General features: G+C 35.6%; 1 protein-coding gene across 5 annotated transcripts in view; it reads right to left on the bottom strand.

The window, feature by feature from the left end:
- Window positions 1-8,558: 8,558 nt before the first annotated feature.
- POSTN (periostin) overlaps window positions 8,559-17,847 on the bottom strand; it is a 31,530-nt gene continuing 22,241 nt past the window's right edge. For 2 of the 5 annotated variants that reach the window (XM_083855573.1, XM_083855575.1), the window contains 7 exons: window positions 17,305-17,400; window positions 16,634-16,723; window positions 14,997-15,074; window positions 14,516-14,596; window positions 11,984-12,003; window positions 10,291-10,332; window positions 8,559-9,773 (listed from right to left, as the gene is read on the bottom strand). In XM_083855573.1, coding sequence (XP_083711699.1) covers window positions 9,744-9,773; window positions 10,291-10,332; window positions 11,984-12,003; window positions 14,516-14,596; window positions 14,997-15,074; window positions 16,634-16,723; window positions 17,305-17,400 — 437 coding nt within the window. In that variant the 3' untranslated portion in view covers window positions 8,559-9,743. Of the gene's footprint in view, window positions 9,774-10,290; window positions 10,333-11,983; window positions 12,004-12,319; window positions 12,407-14,515; window positions 14,597-14,996; window positions 15,075-16,633; window positions 16,724-17,304; window positions 17,401-17,847 lie in introns of all 5 variants that reach the window. The other 3 variants (XM_083855577.1, XM_083855574.1, XM_083855576.1) reach the window with 3 other exon arrangements.

Below are 17,847 nucleotides of genomic sequence, written 5' to 3'. Positions count from 1 at the left end.
ATAGTTTCTACTTTCTTTGCTTTTGTTGCAGTATTAAAAATCTATCCTGGAGAGAAACTCCAAACAAAATCAAAAATCCAAAAAAGTAAGCTAGGAGAAGTATTATGCCAGAACTTTCTGTTGGAACATTCCCTGTGTGTGAAGATTGCAGTAGATGATCTGTTTTGTCTCTTCACTGAGTGTCTGGCTGACTACATTATGGTGTGCCTGAAAGTATCTCAGTAATTAAATGAACATCACATGTTCATCTCTTCTTCTGAGGACTCATAGGATTCACCTAACTTCAGATCACACTCTGGTTGCCTAACTTCTTCATCTGTGTTTTGCCCGAGAGCCTTCCTTTCCCAATTTTGTGGATGGAGATGAATTTCAACTGTGTGGATGGAATCCTTGGTGTTAAAGACTTGTTTCCTTGCATGTCCCCACTGGCTTTCCGAATTCAGCACATCACAGCCCTTGTGCACATTTGGGTGCACATACTTGGGTGTTCTTCCATTGGAAAAACTGAACTGGTGAGGTGAGAGTTTCCATAACTGTCACAAATGTGTCCCCAGGTCTGGAAAGAGAAAGCTCTCCCAGGTTCTTCAGTTCAGGCATATGTATGATGTTCTCCAAAGCAAAGCATTTCTTCATTTTATAAGTGAAAAGTGCTAAAAAACCCTGGACAAACATCTATAGTGTTGAAAGCTGTAATAGAGAGAAATATTTAACCAGACAGGTCTCCACAGGGAGGTCTTTATTGCCTTGTGTAATTGCTACAATAGCCTTGTGGCTGCTCTTTTATCAAGGGTGAGCACTGGTGTTTTCTGAGCTTGTGTGTTTCTGACTCTGCTGAGAGCTGGTGGCTATGCATAAGTGAATGAATCTGCTTCAGGGATACCATGCCCTCTGATGACAGTCACTGTATCCATGCTGTTCAATTTCCTTTACAGTGGATTGGCTCATCCACACAACTGCATGAATCAAAACCTTCTCACAACCCTGAAATTCTTTGGTCTGTGCCTATCCAGAGTGTCAGAAGAAATGGGAAATCTCTGTTGCAGCCTGGCAGAACAATGCACCATGATCTTCTATAGAGAGGCTGCATCCAGAATTTACAAACTGGTAAATTCCCACACGTGTCCCATGATGTAAATATTGTGTGTTCCCCTTAACTTGTTAAAAATATTTTTTAAAACCTGAAGTGATGGATATCTGATGTGACAAAAAGGATGATGGGGTTAGGTGGAAAAATAATTCTGAGTGAATTAGCTGGGCCTGCTTCAGGGAGCTCCAGAATGCCATTATCCAAAACAGATTCCTTCTTTCTTAGATGCAAAATCAGTAAACCAAATTCCCCAGCTACACTTCTGTTTCAGTCAGTCATTCCCTTGAAAAGAACCCCTGAATATGAGTAATTTACAACAAGCTGTGTTTTAACTAATAGCAGCTTAGACCATAACCCAGGTGTTCCATTTTGCACACTGGTATTTGAAGGACAATAACACCTGCAGCTTCATCTAGGTGATAGTCATAACTACACACCTTTCCCTGGATACTGAGACACCAAGAACCATAATCTGTCTATTTACTGTAGAGCAAATGACAGGCTTAGGTACCTGTCTTCATTTCAAGGTCCTAGAGGAGAGTGATGTTGACCCAAACCACCCACACTTCAGGACCTCCCACTCACAACTCCCTTTGTTGTACTTCACAAGTGCTGGAAGCAAGACTGTCTCATGTACCAAGCCACTGACACCATGTGGTTAAAAGTTTTGTTCAGATTCAGAGTCACAAGTTGTTAGGTAATTAAATAAATTATGAGTGGAGAGACAGTACCAAAAGAAAGGAAAAAGACTATGATGTAATCCTGCCTCCACTAAAACTGACAAAACTCCCACTAGTGTCTGCATGGTTAGGATGTCTCCTCCCAGATTATATCCACCTACTGTCTCTGTTGAAACAGCTTTTAAAATCTGTGTCCCAGTGATATATTTTGCATATCTCAAATTAATCTTACAAAGTGACCTTTACATTTGGTACTGGATCAATTAATTAATACTTCAATTTCAGCCCCAATGAAAGGTTTGTGTAGCTGAAAAATTGTTGCAGGTATAGCCATTGCCCCCAAAAAATCTCTTATTTTCCTGTAGATTGTTGAAATGACAAGGAGAATAAAAGAAATAGTGGTATCATAGAAAGAAAACAAAACAATTAAATTGTAGAAGTAAAAGTTTACCACATTAAATAGTACAGAGAAATGAACATAGGAGTATATCTAACTTGGGAAGAGGTTTGTTAACTTCATCATGATGTTCTTGTGTGACCTGAGAGTACTTCTAAAGTGCAGGGCTTGTACATGACCTGCCATCACCCTCATGTTCAGGTGAGCTCAGGTCATACAAGGATTTCCTTTCCACACTGTGTAAAGTGAAGCCAGACTGGCTTCTAACAGTGCCTCATCACCCATGAATGAATGAAAGAGAGTCCAGGAATGGACATACAAAAACTCTGGTTTCTATCTTCAACATTCATTACTACTTATGTGGTAATTTTTCACTGCAAAAACATTTTTAATAGCATTCACACAGAAACCACAGAGTTAGATCATAACCTCACAGTTTGATTATATGGCAGTGTGGAATTTTGGACAAGGAGAAAACAACTTATCCAAAAGAGCTGTTTAGCTCTTAGTCTAGGATCTTAGTGCTGAAAGCGTCAGTGTAGGGCATTTTAATGATTAAAATGATTTAATGATTAAAACAGAAGTTACCATTGAACTGCCTTTTGAGCAGGAGGACAGCCCATGATTAATGGCATGGTTAGGTACTTTAGCACTGCTAAGCCACAGGCTCATAGGTAGCATCTGACTCCACTTACTTATATAAAATTCAGAGGAGCTTTTTTTCTTTTCACATGGCAGTTCAGTGTGGCTGGTTGCTGTACTAAGCTAATTTAAATTGTACTATATAACTGGGCTGCAAATTTTGACATTTCCATTTGAGTACCTAATTAAAAAATGTGCAAAACTATAGACATGGTCAAATCATGGTGACTGTGTACATGGCTTATATGGACAGATAAGACAGGCAAATTCTGATTTTCATTGAACAAACTGAAGATGCACATACACCTTATTTTCTATGATCAGCTCATGCAGCCTAATTTTCTCTTGTTCTGTCAGTTATCTGTGCTCCTGCTCACAGGTAATTCTAACTGTGGAACCATAAGCCTAGGGGTTTTCTGAAGTTTGAAATTCAGGTTCTGCATGCCAAGAGCCAAATGAATTGGAATGATTTCCTGATTCAGGAGCACAGCCCTGGTATCATGGCTGCCAGCAGATTCTTTTAGACCAGTAAGATTTTCAATGATAAAACTGAAAAGAATGGTGAATTTTATAATCATCTGCTGCAACACTCCTAATGGAATTGCTTGATTCATGAGCAGCGTCAACAATTACACAAAAGAGTTTTTCATTGCATTGTGTTGAAAAAATTATTTGATTTTGGGACAAGGAAGGAAATACATTGGGGCATTTCCAGTTCATAAGAAATCATTCACAAATGCAACTGTCTCTAAATAATTTTTAGAGCTCTAGTTGGCATTACTGGAGTGGTGGGCTTGGATCAGATGACCTCCAGTGTTCCCTTCCAATCTCAAACAAGTGGTTCAGTGATTTCATGAACCACACATCCTGAACTTATATGGCATCATATGATGGCAAAAAAAAAAAAGAAAAAAACAAAAACAAAAACAAAAACAAAAAACAAAAAAAAAAAACAAACAAAAAAAAAAAAAAAACAAAAAAAAAAAAAAACAAAAAAAAAAACAAAAAAAAAAAAAAACAAAAAAAAAAAAAAACAAAAAAAAAAAACAACAACAACAAAAAAAAACCAACTTGCAGACCTATGAGACCATCCTTGAACTAATCAAAGTCAGTAGTTTGTTCAAAACCAGAATAGTTGTTCAATTGTACAGATGTTTCAGGAAAATATGAGTGAGTGGATTATTGTCACATTAACAGGAATGTTCATCCTTGGTATAGCTAAAACAGTTGTCACTTCTGCTGAAGGACTACTTGGTGGACTACATCTGCCTTATTTGATGGCAGGTAAGCCAGAAAAGGGAACAAAATATAGCCAAGTGTCTCTGAAAGCAGTATGAGAGAATGACTGTGGGAAGGTACCACTCATCTGGGTAAAGCATTATGGACTGTAATAGTGGGAAACAATCCAGGCTTGGCAAGTGGACTGATAACATGATCTAATAAGACTTTTCCATCTGCAATGTCTCCGAACTCTAGCTGGAGAAATAACAAATACACATCTGATATACAACTGTTTTGTTCCAGACTTGCTTCTGTTTGGATTGTGGCATGACATATCCCTGGCTCATGATTTTAGAGTCCTTTTTGAGGACTGGAGGTGGAGAAGAGTGCACAGTCAGGTATTGTTCCAAAACAGTTGGGTTTTTTTCACACACAGGATGATCCATTATCTTGGCAATATTGCTGGGGCTTCTGCAGGCTTGTGCAGGAGGCAAGGGTCTTGCAGTGGTTACATGCAATATTCCTGGGTTCTTGGCACTATGGGATAAGCCTTTCCAAAGATAACTTCATCCATATCCAATTTCATCTGAAAATTCAAAATAAAACCCCAAAACAACAGCAATATTCTTCTTATTTTAAAATAGTTCTTTGCCAGGACTCCTCTTTAAAAATTGTACTTAATGTATTTCCTGTCTCTGTCCAGCTGGCATCCAGAAATGAGTTATCCTTCTGCCCTCCCTGGAAAGAACAGTCTTTCCCAGTTATATCTCAACTGCTTTTTTCCTAGAGACGGAACAAGAGGGCTCAGCAGTCTCCTCACCACTCCATCTATATATATGTTCAACCACCATACAGGCATTCTGTATTCGTGGTCTTCATAGAAGACAGAAACAAGTCCTACCAGGTCCTCCAGACAAATGGGCCTAAGTTGTCTGTAGACAGATGGATGTGGGATCTGGATTTACTATGGACCATGGTGACAGAGCAGGCACCTGAATTTTGGGGGATTACAGGAACACTGACAACTGTAATAGGTCATTTTCTCTATAACCAGCAAGCTGAAGAGACCAGGGCAAACTTCTGCAAATAATCCCCCAAATCACTCCTGTATATACCTCTGAAAACATCCCTGTCTCTTGTCAGTACTTTTTGCAGTGATGTGTTTTTCTCAATTAACAGACATGTTGTTTTAATTCTGTTTAGTATTACAATCACATCACATGGCTTCAGTGTGTTCCTGACTCAGGCCACACGTTCCACTGGTGAGAAATACAGCTGTTGGAAAAACTGTTAAGTATTTCATTAAAAAAAACCCATTAAAAATACAACTGGACTAGCAATTAGAGGTATAAATGCCTGTGATCCAACCCAGACATGATTAAAACAGACCTGAAATGTATCAGCAGGGGTTATCCTGAAATGAATTAATATAAAGGAGGCATGCAGAAAGCAGCGCTTCTCCTATTTGAAGCATCCAACACACCATGGCCAACAGCATCTTCTATTTCTTAGTGGTATATCCCTCAGCAATTTTCAGATGACACAAAGGTGGTGGTGACACCACAGAAGGATGATATGCCATCCAGGGCCACCTGGACAAACTTGAGAACTGGCCCATGAGAACCTCATGAGGTTCAGCAAGTTTGAGTGTAAGAGCTGCACCTGCCTCGGGCACCAAGTGGTAAAAGAAGCTGAGGACAAAGGGATGGTAGTGTGGATGAAGGCTGCATATGCCACTGGATCTAAATAGACAAGCAAAATCTCTAGTTATGTTTTTACTTAGTGATATAGATGAAAGATAAAATCAAAACTCGAGAAATCAGAGCAGACAGGAGTGCATCAGATCAGAAAGTGAAGCAAGAATGCAGCCTGACATATGAGGATTGATGAACACTATAACCCAAATTTTAAGTGCTGATGCCATTCCTCTGACTTGCACATTCTATCATAGAGGTTACTTTTGTTTAGCAAGAAAGAAATCCATAAAAGAAAGCTTGATGTCTATGGTATTTAAAAGACGCTAGTTAAAACATCAAGAAAGGAAGAATTTTAATCTAGTATGACATTAGGAATAAATTAGTATGGCTGTGAAGGAGACTGAAAATTCTCCTGAAAATAAACTGCTTCTACTTTTCAGTCAACACCATGCTGGGCTCCTAATGAGATATTGTCATTCTGATCCTAATTACTTGTACCACACAAAATTATTCTCCCCATATAGAATCTGTAGCTTATTTTCTTTGTTTCAGCTGTGAAGCACAAATCTCATCTACCACTGAATATTTTAATTAGTCTTGGTTAAAAAAAAATATACTGAAGCTATTTTTTTTCCATGTATTAAAAAAATATTAATGCTATAGTGAAAAGCAACCCTTGGCAATATTGAGAGGTTTGCATTTTCTTGAGATGCTATAAAAACCATGCCTTTGGAGGAAGGGGACACAAAGGAGAAGGTGAACATTTGAAATCTTTACACTTGGGGTGTATACAGAAGGGAACTGGAGAAAAATCTTCCTTTAATAATAGAATATGAAGCCCTGTGCCACTATAAATCTTAGGAAATCCCACATGATCCAATTACACATCTTATACTTCACTGGGAATTCTGGAGCTCAGTACTCAAAGAAATCAGTTTTTCTTTCAATTGACTTGCACTTAGGCTTCAGTGTCCCTACTCAGACCCTCCATCTGGGATTGGTGTTTATAAGTTCTGAGCTCTAGACAGCAGAATAATTAATTACAATACAACTGATCTCTAAGGACTACTGCCTCCACCCACTATTTTATTAGAATACTTTGTGGACAAAAAGTGGAATTCTTTAATTTAGTTTTGCTATTCCAGGTCTTTTGAGAGATGATTTACATGAACGACATACTAGGTTTACACTGGAGATGGTCACTTGCTTAACACATTTTCAGTTGTCAAAATGGAAATAGTAAAAAAATCCTTCCTGGCATTTTTTTTTCAGATTTCACACAATTGTCTTTATAAAGGAACCAAAATATTCATTTTATTTTACTTAGATAATCTTTCATATTTTGTGATCTTGTAGAATATTTATGTGCACTTTCTTCTGGCAAAACTGAAAGATTTGGAAACACTGACAGGTCAAAATTCTTCTGCATTAGGTTTCATGCAGGATATCAAAGGAAGCAGAATAAATGCTTTGAGAATTCCATCATCAACTCAACTAGACATTCCTGTTTATAAATACCTGAAAGACTTTAAGGAAAAACAAAATAAAGCAAGTGCTCAATTGCTAATGAGAATTCTAACTTGGTAGTATGCTAACTCCCTGTTTAATCACATTACATTAATTTAAATTGCTCTGAGGGGAGGGGAAATAAATAGAAGGGCAGGAGAAGTCGTAAGTTCTCCAAATTTGCTCTTTGGTAAAAGACTATATTGACACAGAAATGGCTAAGTATATGAAAAGCAAATAAAAAATATGTTGATTTTCTTTCTACAGTGGGTTGTGGAAAGGTTCTTCTTCAGCTATCTAGAAAAAGCCACTCAACCAAAAGAAATGTCACTGTTCATTGTAGCTGGGCATACATCTACTGTGGTCTAAGAAAGATTAAGAGGGACAATGTATCAGGGAAACAAGTTTTCATGGAGAATACACTATTGCATTTAACTCCTATTATATATTACTATTATATTATATATTACATATTATAAATAGATTCTATTGAAGGATGAAGTATGAAATGTATTTTAGTGAATATTAGATGCTTTAAAATGTTATCAAAGCAGAAAACATCCAAAGTTATGGTATATCACAAATTCACAAATTTATTCCTAATTGAAAAGGTAAAGCTGTCCTACCACAGGATAGGTTTTAATCAATTTTTTTGCTAGCTTTTACTTTCTTCCCATTTTCTGTCCATTCTTTATCTGTCATTACTCTTCCAATTTCTTCTTTATCTCCTAATCTTATCTGAGGAGAGAACACAGACACATTCTTCTCCTAAAATAATTCCTGTCATTAAAATCTTACTTGACGGATAGCTCAGGGTATCACAGCAGTGCAAGAAGTTTAAACCAAATGATTTAATGGCAATCAAACATCCCAGAGAAAGGTGACAGCTTCAGTTCACCTTTTAGATAGTCCTAAGAGCTCTGATGCTGACATAAAAGCCATCCAGCCCTTGCCAGGGTTAAAAGCTGTCCTCCATTAAAGCACTATCCTAGCAGATACTGAGGTTACCTTAGTGACATGTCTGATAGCCCAGTAAGGCTGCACAATTTATCAATCCCATTCTCAGATAGCTGTACTTTTCTAGGAGCAGTGTTTAGGGTATGTCATTGTGGAATTAGGGAAGGTTTTTAATTGTTTAAGGAGAGCACAGTTTAAGTCCATTAGCATGTGCTAAGTAAGAAAGGGAAGCATCAGTTTGCTTCTGTGAAAGCATATTTTGCACCTACAAGTTAGATTAAAAATCTTCAGAATATTTAGAATTTGCTTTTCTCTTAAAAAATATTTACAAATGAAAGCAAGCACAGTTCAGCCAAATTCTTTATTGAGTATTTGTTTCAAAACAGAAGTAGAAAAGCATGTTAGACAATGCCTCTGTTACTTTGGTCTGCAAAAATAAGGAAATTTGAACAGGTTTTTTCTACTCCATGAATAATTGTCTCTCACCTTTTGTTGATAAAGGCAGATAACTTCTATGAGTACAAAATTAGAGTTATAAAATTGACAAAATTTACAGAAAACTCCACATTAGTACCAGACATTAGCGAAGCATGTTTTGATAAAAAAGCTTTCAGACCTGGCCCCATTTTTGAAGGACCATTTTCCATGCTGAGTTAACTGTTTACATGCATTTTATTTATCACTTTTACAAACCACTTTAATAATCAAAGGACACATTCAGGGAAAAATGGGAAAACACTTAAGAATCTCAGTATATGTATTGTTATAGGATTTCTTTAATGGGAATGTGATTTCTTATAAATAAAGAAGTCAACATGATCTTTAATACATTGCAAGAAGCTCATAATGTTTGCTTTGTTTCTTTTTTCAAGAGCTTCCATTAGCCAAGTTACTAGAAGGTATTTGGATATGCAATGTAGGACAAAAAACCATGATACATTTAATATAAGGCATATTTGTTTGCTTAGAAAAGGCAACATTACTGATATTACGAATTTAAACACATGATGAATTTTGACTTATAAAAAGAACAAAATACTACTGAACCAAAAGTGCTGTTAACATCCTTAGATTACTATAAAAGTCACCTGAGGTGATTCCTTTTTTTTCCTAGAAATTATCTAATTTCACTTATATTTCTTAATTAGTGGAAATAATAATAATAAAAAAATACACTCTGTATTGTTCCCTGCTCATTTTTAATCCAATCCTGCAAACACTTACTAACCAGCAGAAGAAGGAATGCTGGTTCCACAGAAGTTTTTGGGCTCCCAGAATCCCACCCTGCATAGTGCTTACTATCCAGAGCAGTAAAAGCACCTCCAATGGACTACTCCTAGTGAGCACTGTGCTGGCAGTCAGTATCTGCAGCTTCACATCTTTTTGTGGATTCATGGTTCAGTTTACATTATGTCATCAAAACAGCATCGTTTTCTAATGTTCTTAAAAAACCAAAACCAACCAAACAAAAAAAAGAATCAAACAATTTCTCTCAAAGACCATGTTGTTAATTTGTAATTCTGTGAATTCTGTCTTGGCAAGCTTTTAGGAACGATCTAGTCTTGTTCTCCTTCTTGCTGCTCCTCCTGCATGGAAAAAGAACTTTAATTATTATCTATAACTATATATAGCATAGTAACACTGTATACTGTATTTACTTGTGAAACAGACATGTGAAAATGAAAGATGAAACCTGGTGCTGAACAATTCTCTCTTGTGCTGGCAGATGTGAAATTAAACAGACCTTTCAGCTTCTTCATTAATCAAAATAACATAGATTCTGAGATTTATAAATCCTGTGATGGAGAATCCCAGAGTGCCATTTTCCCATTCTTAAGACCACAAAGTCAAACTTCACTTTGATGGTTTTATTCTCATCTGAAACACTCTTTCAGTAAAGCATATAATCTAGGTTGTTTTCAGATATTAGAAAAAAATAATTAGCAATTCCAGATTTTGTTAGGTTTTTTAAAAATACAAATACAACATTTTATTTCGAAATCTGTATTTTTAAGAGCCTTTTTTTCGTCTTCTGACTCTTAAGATAACTGAGAATAATATTTGATATGTGGTATAATGTTTAAATGTATGGCTTTATTGTACCTTGTGCCCTCCTCGTTGGTTGTGCTTTCCGTACAGGTGTATCTAGAAAACAGAAATGTTGCAGTTAGAAGTTATTTGCTGAAGCCTTTAAATTAAAACTAATTAGAAATATTGGAAACTCATTGCTGACTTTTGAAGTTTGTTCTTTAAATTTTTCACTAAATTAAGAATTTTGTTCCAGAATCATGTTGGCTTGATCACCTGAAATATGAATTCTTATAGTAAAATTACCACATTTCTTTCATGTGCAGCCATCCCTTGAATCTTAGTAACATTTAAAAAGTATTTTTGCATTTTAAACATATGAATGAATCCGTTATCTCCACTGATCTTCTACAGATGGTTACATGGTGTAGGCAGGTGTCAGGGCACTTTGTCCATGCTCTTCATTCATCAAACACTGTCAGTGGAGGACAAACTCAGGTTAAGGCACAGGACTCGGGCTCAACTTTCACAGTGGATCTCCAGGTCTGTTGCATTGGCATTACTTCAGGAATTATTCAAAAGCAAAATGCTTGAAAAAAGATGTTGGTCACATTTCCAGCTGTGTTTGGGGCTTGATTTGTAACTGCATTGTGAGCCCACAGTATGATTCCACATTTAGGATTCAGTTAATTTTCTCAGGCTTCTGTTTCAAAAGGTGGAGCAGAGCAAGGATATTAAGTACCTATTGGATAGGTACCACCCCTATTAGATATACCCTTTTTCTTCCACTTTTTCAGTGAAACTATAGATCTATTTTCCTTTTTTTCATCAAACCTTTCATCAATGTCTCCTCATTGGGAGGAAAAACACATCATAACCATAAGAAATAGCTCTTCTGTACCATCACAGAAACGTTACTGCAGTAATTTTTCCTTCTTTACAACCATGAAGTGTTTGTGTTTTCACTTAACAAGCTGCAACCAGTTCTCTTTTCATCCTGATGTACATTCCTGACCTCATTCCAGCTGAGAGTAAAGACTGGGTATCTGCACGACCATGGCAGAAAATTCTGAGCTCTGCACTGCCCAGACAAGGACAGAATATGGTCCATCCAAGGTATGCTTTCCGTACCTAATTGCTGTCCGTACAATTTTGCTTTCAGATAAGCCTCGTGTTTGAAGATCACACCCACCTGTCATTTTCAGGCAATAGAGACTCCCCAGCATGCCTCGTACTACTCAGCACTAAAGCTGTACAAACACTTGGTATAAACCTTCACTATTTGGCAGAGACTTCAAAATTAAAAAGGCAGAAACCCATTTACTTAATTTCATTCTCCAAAAGCCATAATATTTTTTTCCTATGTATTCAGTTCAAAGGATGATAGAATAACCTATTCTGCATTACTAGAATTAGAATTAGAAAAAGACATAAATGGAAAAGAAATCCTAAGCAAAATACTTCTTCATTTTAATGAAGGTTATTAAACAATGGTTTTTAAACTTGAAGAACGAATTGCTGGTATAAAGGCAGAGTGAATTCTATTTGGCTCCTTTTGGACCTTTATTCCATTCTGGTTTTTCAAATCAAGAGCTTCCTTCATTTAACAACAGGACAAAGGTAGAGAAATTCCAAGACGCTGTGAGATATTTACTCAACCCCAGAGGTTATATTCCCTGCAGCCCACCCACTCCTTCACACCACTGAGAAACCCTGGCGGCAACAGATCACATTTACACTGACAAGAAATAAGTTAAAAGCAACTCACGTGGTCCTCTTCTGTATGTGCTGCTTAAAGAAAAGTCAATTCTTTATGGTGCGTGTTCCTTCAAGTGTTTTATCTAAGTTTTGTGGTAAGGCATTTCCTCTTGTCTACTATGCTTGCCAAATCTTTTAGTTACTTTTAGCCATAAGATAAGCCTCAACATTTTTATTTGCAACATCAGTGAAAGAATTCTTTTCCAAAACAATTATAAAACTCTTCTTACTAAAATGCTGGCTTCAGACCTCATAAATTTTATGAGTAGATACTGTAAAACCTCACCTGGAATGATCACTTTGGTCAAAGCAGGTCTTAGTGATACTGAATTTTTGACAAACTAACCTTCCAGATGAACTTTCTTGATTTCTCTCTCGATAATCTGTGGCTCTCCCTCAATTACTTTAGTAACCTTGGTGTACTCAGTTCCGGCTATGATAAGCATCAAAAACAAATGAGTTAAATCTGGCACAGCATTTTTCCATATGCAAGGAGCCCTCAGTGGAAACAATGTCATTTTTGGGTGTAGGTGTTGCAGGCTACCATGCCATTCATGCCATAGGGCATGTTATCTCTAGGGATGAGTCATTCATTGCAATCTTGGTTCAAATTTTTGTTTCAGCAAAGACTGATAATTTTAAAAGCAGTTCTGGATACTTTATGAATAGAATTAAAGTCCATATGAAATCATTCCTTTAGTTAGACAGTGATAATACATTTTTTTGTGACTGTACTCAAATGATTAGGAAATTTTAAGTAAAAAATAATTTTATGTAGACAAGAGGGCCATAAAGCATTATCACCAACAACCCTAAAGCAGCATGCGTATCTGCTTTTATTGGCTACGTGTATAGTAAGGTATTATCATGGCAGCCAAGGGTAGTTGTCTGGATAAATCATGGAAAAGATAGAGAAAAATCTAATTAAAGCAAAAGAAAAATCTGCCTACTTGGTCCATTCTGTAAAGCAGGATGCTTATACAAACTAACATATAATAGCAAGGAAGACAGCAAGAATTCAAGAGATGGTATTGTTTTCTTCAAATCTCCTAGAGAGAAGCTCTCTCTTTTCTGTACACCTATATGCTCTAAAATGTATCTTTACAGATTACATCTATAATTGTATACCTCTGTATATGAAGGCGATTACAAGCACAGTTATAATTGTTAGATTCTGGAGTCATACCTATCAGTTTTGAACTGTTCTACAGATAATGTTTGATCCTGCTCCTTGTTGACTCCTTTAAACCAGTAGAACATAGTACAGTATATGGAGGAATTTTCTTGCTGAATTTTTTTAATTTCCAGCTTTTCTTTCAAATAGTCAATCCAGAACTAGGCATCTCCAGAGAGCAAGTCTTTTCACATAGCTGGGATACTTAGGATAAAATGAAAAACCCTCTGGAAGTTTCTGCTTCTGTCCAGTATTATAGGTGAATTTAGGTCTGTAAAACTAAGGTTCAGACGTTAGAAACAGAACAAATCATTATGGTCAGAGGGAGTCATAGCCATATCTTGGCTTTTCTCTAAGACTAGTTGTGTTATCAACTACCACATTTGAGTTTGGTGGTCAACTGTTCAGCTGCTCAGCCATCAGAAATTTTTTTACTTGACTGAAGTTTGAGTCAAATCCACACAATAGTGCTTTTGAAAAACGTTGAGATTTAGTTCAGTGAACTAAATGTGGCTGTAAGTTACTTTACTGGTATTCAACTTTGTAAATTACTGAAAAAGGAACATGAATTTAAATGGATTCAGTAAACTTATGTCAAAAGAAACATCCATCCATATTTTTGATCTTCTGACTCAGGTTTAAACTAACATTAAAAAAAAAAATCACTTAAATTCTTTTTTTATTTCCCATTGCTATTATAGATAGTTTTTCTAATCTACATTAAGCAGAGAACATTCCAAATTCATAGATAAAGATTAATTTCGTAAGCAAAAGTTCTTTTACTAGTTTTCTACAGCTACTGGTTATATACTGCCAAAACTGTTAGAATTAAGAGAGCAAGAAGGAAAGAAAACCGTTCTTTGTAATGCTGTATTTGAGGAGAATTAAAGTTAATGTCTGGACATCCATCACCTGTAAGCATTTAAAGAAGATGTTATACATGCCTTTAATTATTAACATGAGGGCAATGAACATTCATTTCTGAAGAACTGATAAGAAAGATTAATTTGGGCTGTTACGAGGTGTTCCATTTCATAAGTATTTTTCCACAGATTTAAATTTGCTTAAAAAACGATTGGAATAAATCTTCATTGCTCCCCTGAGTTTTAATTAGGTAACCTTTTAAAGACTGAGAAAACTGAATTTTTTTTTGTCTATGATCAATGGCATTAAGAAATTGATTACTCAAATTTTGGTGCTTACTTCCATTTCATAGATATCTGGCACTAGAATAGAGTGTTGTATTTTTTCCATTAAAATTCCACTTCTACTATGTCAGTCTTTAAAATGTTGAATTCAACATATCTGAGAGGGGTTTCAGTTGTCATAACCTGTTGCAAAAATGTTAGTTATAATACACTGAATTACCTCCCTGCAGAAGTCTTTTGATTTCTTCATCTTCCAGTAAATGACCATCACCTTCAATAAATTTGGTCACTTTGGTAACCTCTGATAGGATACAGGTAATGGCAAAAAAATTGATTTACAGAAAACATTTGGCAATCCCACAAAAGCATATATAATCTTGTCATAGCATTGTTCTGAGTTTAAAAATTTATGTTATGCTATCAAATTCCACATAAACACTGGAAACACCATATTTTATGATAAACATAGCATGCTATATGTGAGATCCAGGCAGGCTTAGCCCTAGAGCTGACAGAAATATGAAGATCAAGGATTCAAACCAGAATGTTACATTTGGAGGGTTCTAAAGTTTAATCTCTGGGTAAGATTTTGCAGTATGAACATCATTTTTTAAAACATGGAACATCCATTCAGTAATTGCTTGAGTTATATAGAGATATATATATGTGTTAAAGAAATGAACTAAAACAAGCATACCAACCTTCTTCAAGGATTTTCTTTAACTTCTCTTCATTGTCTGAACCTCCTGCAGTAATTCTGGTATATTTTATTTCAGGACCTGGAAAAAAAATTGTGAGATGGTGGCTTTTATCAGATATAACAGGTTTGTCCTTTAAATTCTTTTTTCCTATTTAATACCTATGGTGATTCCATGGTTAACATGCTGTAATCTGTTTATATAACTTTCATTTTTTTTACCATTTCAGAAATCAAACTGTAAGAGCATTAAAATGAGTAGTTAGAACTTGTCGTTAAAGTAATTAAGCAAATTTATCATAATTAGACTAAATACCTGATTACATTCTTAGATTAAGACACAATTTTAAACCCTGTTGTATTAGGTTGTTGATCAGATATTTCTGAAGTCCATGATAAGTCTGAATTGCCTGTTGCAAATTGACATTTTTCCGCTTTTATTATTGTTATGAGTAATTTGAAGACCTTACATTAGAGATTTCTTATCAGTTTCCAAAGGTTAAAAATCAGGAGATACAGGTCTGAAATGCTGGCATTTTACATTATATTTACCATTTCATGTGGGATATTAGTGAAACTTGAATCCGGGAATTGAGAAAATTATATTTTATTTGTCTCCCCTAAAATTTCTGCCAAAATATAGTCCCAGGTTTATTCAGAAACCACTAATGCCTTTCATTCAGTTATTTTCATTGTAGTAAAAGATTGTATGGTAATACCTTATCATGATTTTTTGTTTCTCTCTTTCTCAAATGACTTTGGTTGAATTTCAATATTTTCTAAAAAAACTGAATATTAGGACTTACAGCTAAGCCAATATGTTGTTATAAGACTGTCTTTTCCTTACAAGTTCTCTAGCAGACAGAATTTTAATGGCAGCATTCAAACAGATATTTAAGCAAGGTGATCAAAAAGTGTCAATAGAGAACTCCATACATACTATGCTTAAATATGTCTCATTCCACTTATCAATTTTAAGGATGCTTAAAGAAATAGCTCTGTAATAGGTCAAATACAATTGAAATTGGCCAAGGAATTTGGGAGCTTTTGTGTGAGAAACTCAAGGGATGCAAATGCCTATTGATTTTATATTACATTAGCTGTATCCAAGTGTCTAACTTGTGGATGCCAGTTCAAGTCTCCACCATACAGAGAAATAGAAATCTTCTTCTGAAATGACTGTCAGGGGAGCCTGGGATGACATGCAAAAGTACGTATCTATACATTAAACATCTACATTTGGTAAAATGAAACCTTCCTGGAGATACATAATCCAGAAGTTCAGAAAAAAAAAAGGTTTACTTCTAAAGCAAGACAGAGGACAAAAAGACGATGAAAGCAGCCAAGTTGTGAAATGGTAGCAAGAAGCTTGCAAAAGTGGACACTTAGCAAATATATGAAATTAAAAATTAGAAAAAGAAGACAAATTTTCACAGTTTTGTATGCTGTTAAAATATTGTTGCCATTTATGTGTATGTGTTTGTAGGACACATGGCCAACCTTACAGAGACAATAGGAAATATTCGGGAAAATTCATCTGTCAAGGAAATGCAGTTTAGGCACTAGGACAGATCTTAAGATATGTTACTTTTGTATACAAATGTGGACTTTACTAAGAATTAATATCTCAGCTTAATTTACCTTGAATAATTCTTTCTTCTGTCACTTTTTTCTCTGTCACTTCCACAGGTCGTCCATCAATGATTTTGGTATATGTCTTAATAACTGGTTCTACAAGGATTTTTAAATTCAAGACATTAATCAAGTGATGATCTTTCAAGTGTTCTTTTTGAGATGTGGAAACTGATTGAAGCACAGAAAGAAATACTGTCGAATATTTTATGAAAAATAAAAATGTTCAGAGACCAGGAAATAAATCTACTCAAAATTTAAGGTGATCGCATGGCTTTTCCTTTAAATCCATCCTGGATGTGAACATCTCAATGCCCTTAGCAGGGAGAAGGCAAGGTTTACCTTTCTGACAAAATTGCCTTTTAATCACAGAATCACATTCTACACATTTGTTTGCAGGACAGCAATGAGCAAATAACTCTTGACTGAGATGTATGTCAGTATGCAGAGTGTTTCTAAACTGTCTTGGCTGCAGCTATGGAACACAACTAGGGGAAAAAAACCCCAATTTTTTGAAATGCATGAGAATTAAAAAGTATATAATACAATAAAATTGCAGCACTTCACAAAAGTCTTGTAAAAACAGAACAGCTGTCTAACATGAATCATCTAGATAAAGGTATAAACTGCTGGGGAATAGTGAATGCTGATACAAATTGAGTTGCTGAAAGCATACCAACCTCCATGAATCACTTTAGTTATTGTCTCCCCTTCCCTGACTATTTTGAAATCAGGTTCCCCTTCAATTAATTTGGTGAGCTCTGTGATAGATGGGTCTGTGACATAGGAAAAAGAAAAAAACATGTTACGAACAGTCTTAAAATACTTCTAGTGTTCCATGGGGATGAGATGAAACTTGAATTTTCTCCCCCTTCTCTAGATAAACCAAATGATTGTAACAGAGGGAGGGATGTTTAAATTTGAGAGGTTATTTGTGGCAACATTGTACAGTCTTGTGTTTCCTTACACAAGATCTTTAATTTAGATCCACCATACACTTACTCTGTAATTTATTTATTTATTTATTTATTTATTTATTTATTTTCTACATATGATATTTTTAATATTTGTTGACAAGTTCCAGGCAATAAATCAGATCCTCAACAGAGGATAGGAAGTCTTTTTCTATATATATTGGTAAAAGGGCTATTCTGCATCTTTGCAGAAGTCCTATAGCTATTGCTCCACTAGTGATCAGCGTGCAATCTACATAGTGAGAGCTT

This window comes from Zosterops lateralis (genome assembly GCF_965231275.1).
Source record: "Zosterops lateralis genome assembly, chromosome: 2".
NCBI lineage: Eukaryota > Metazoa > Chordata > Aves > Passeriformes > Zosteropidae > Zosterops > Zosterops lateralis.
This window is presented reverse-complemented; position numbering and strand designations above follow the sequence as displayed.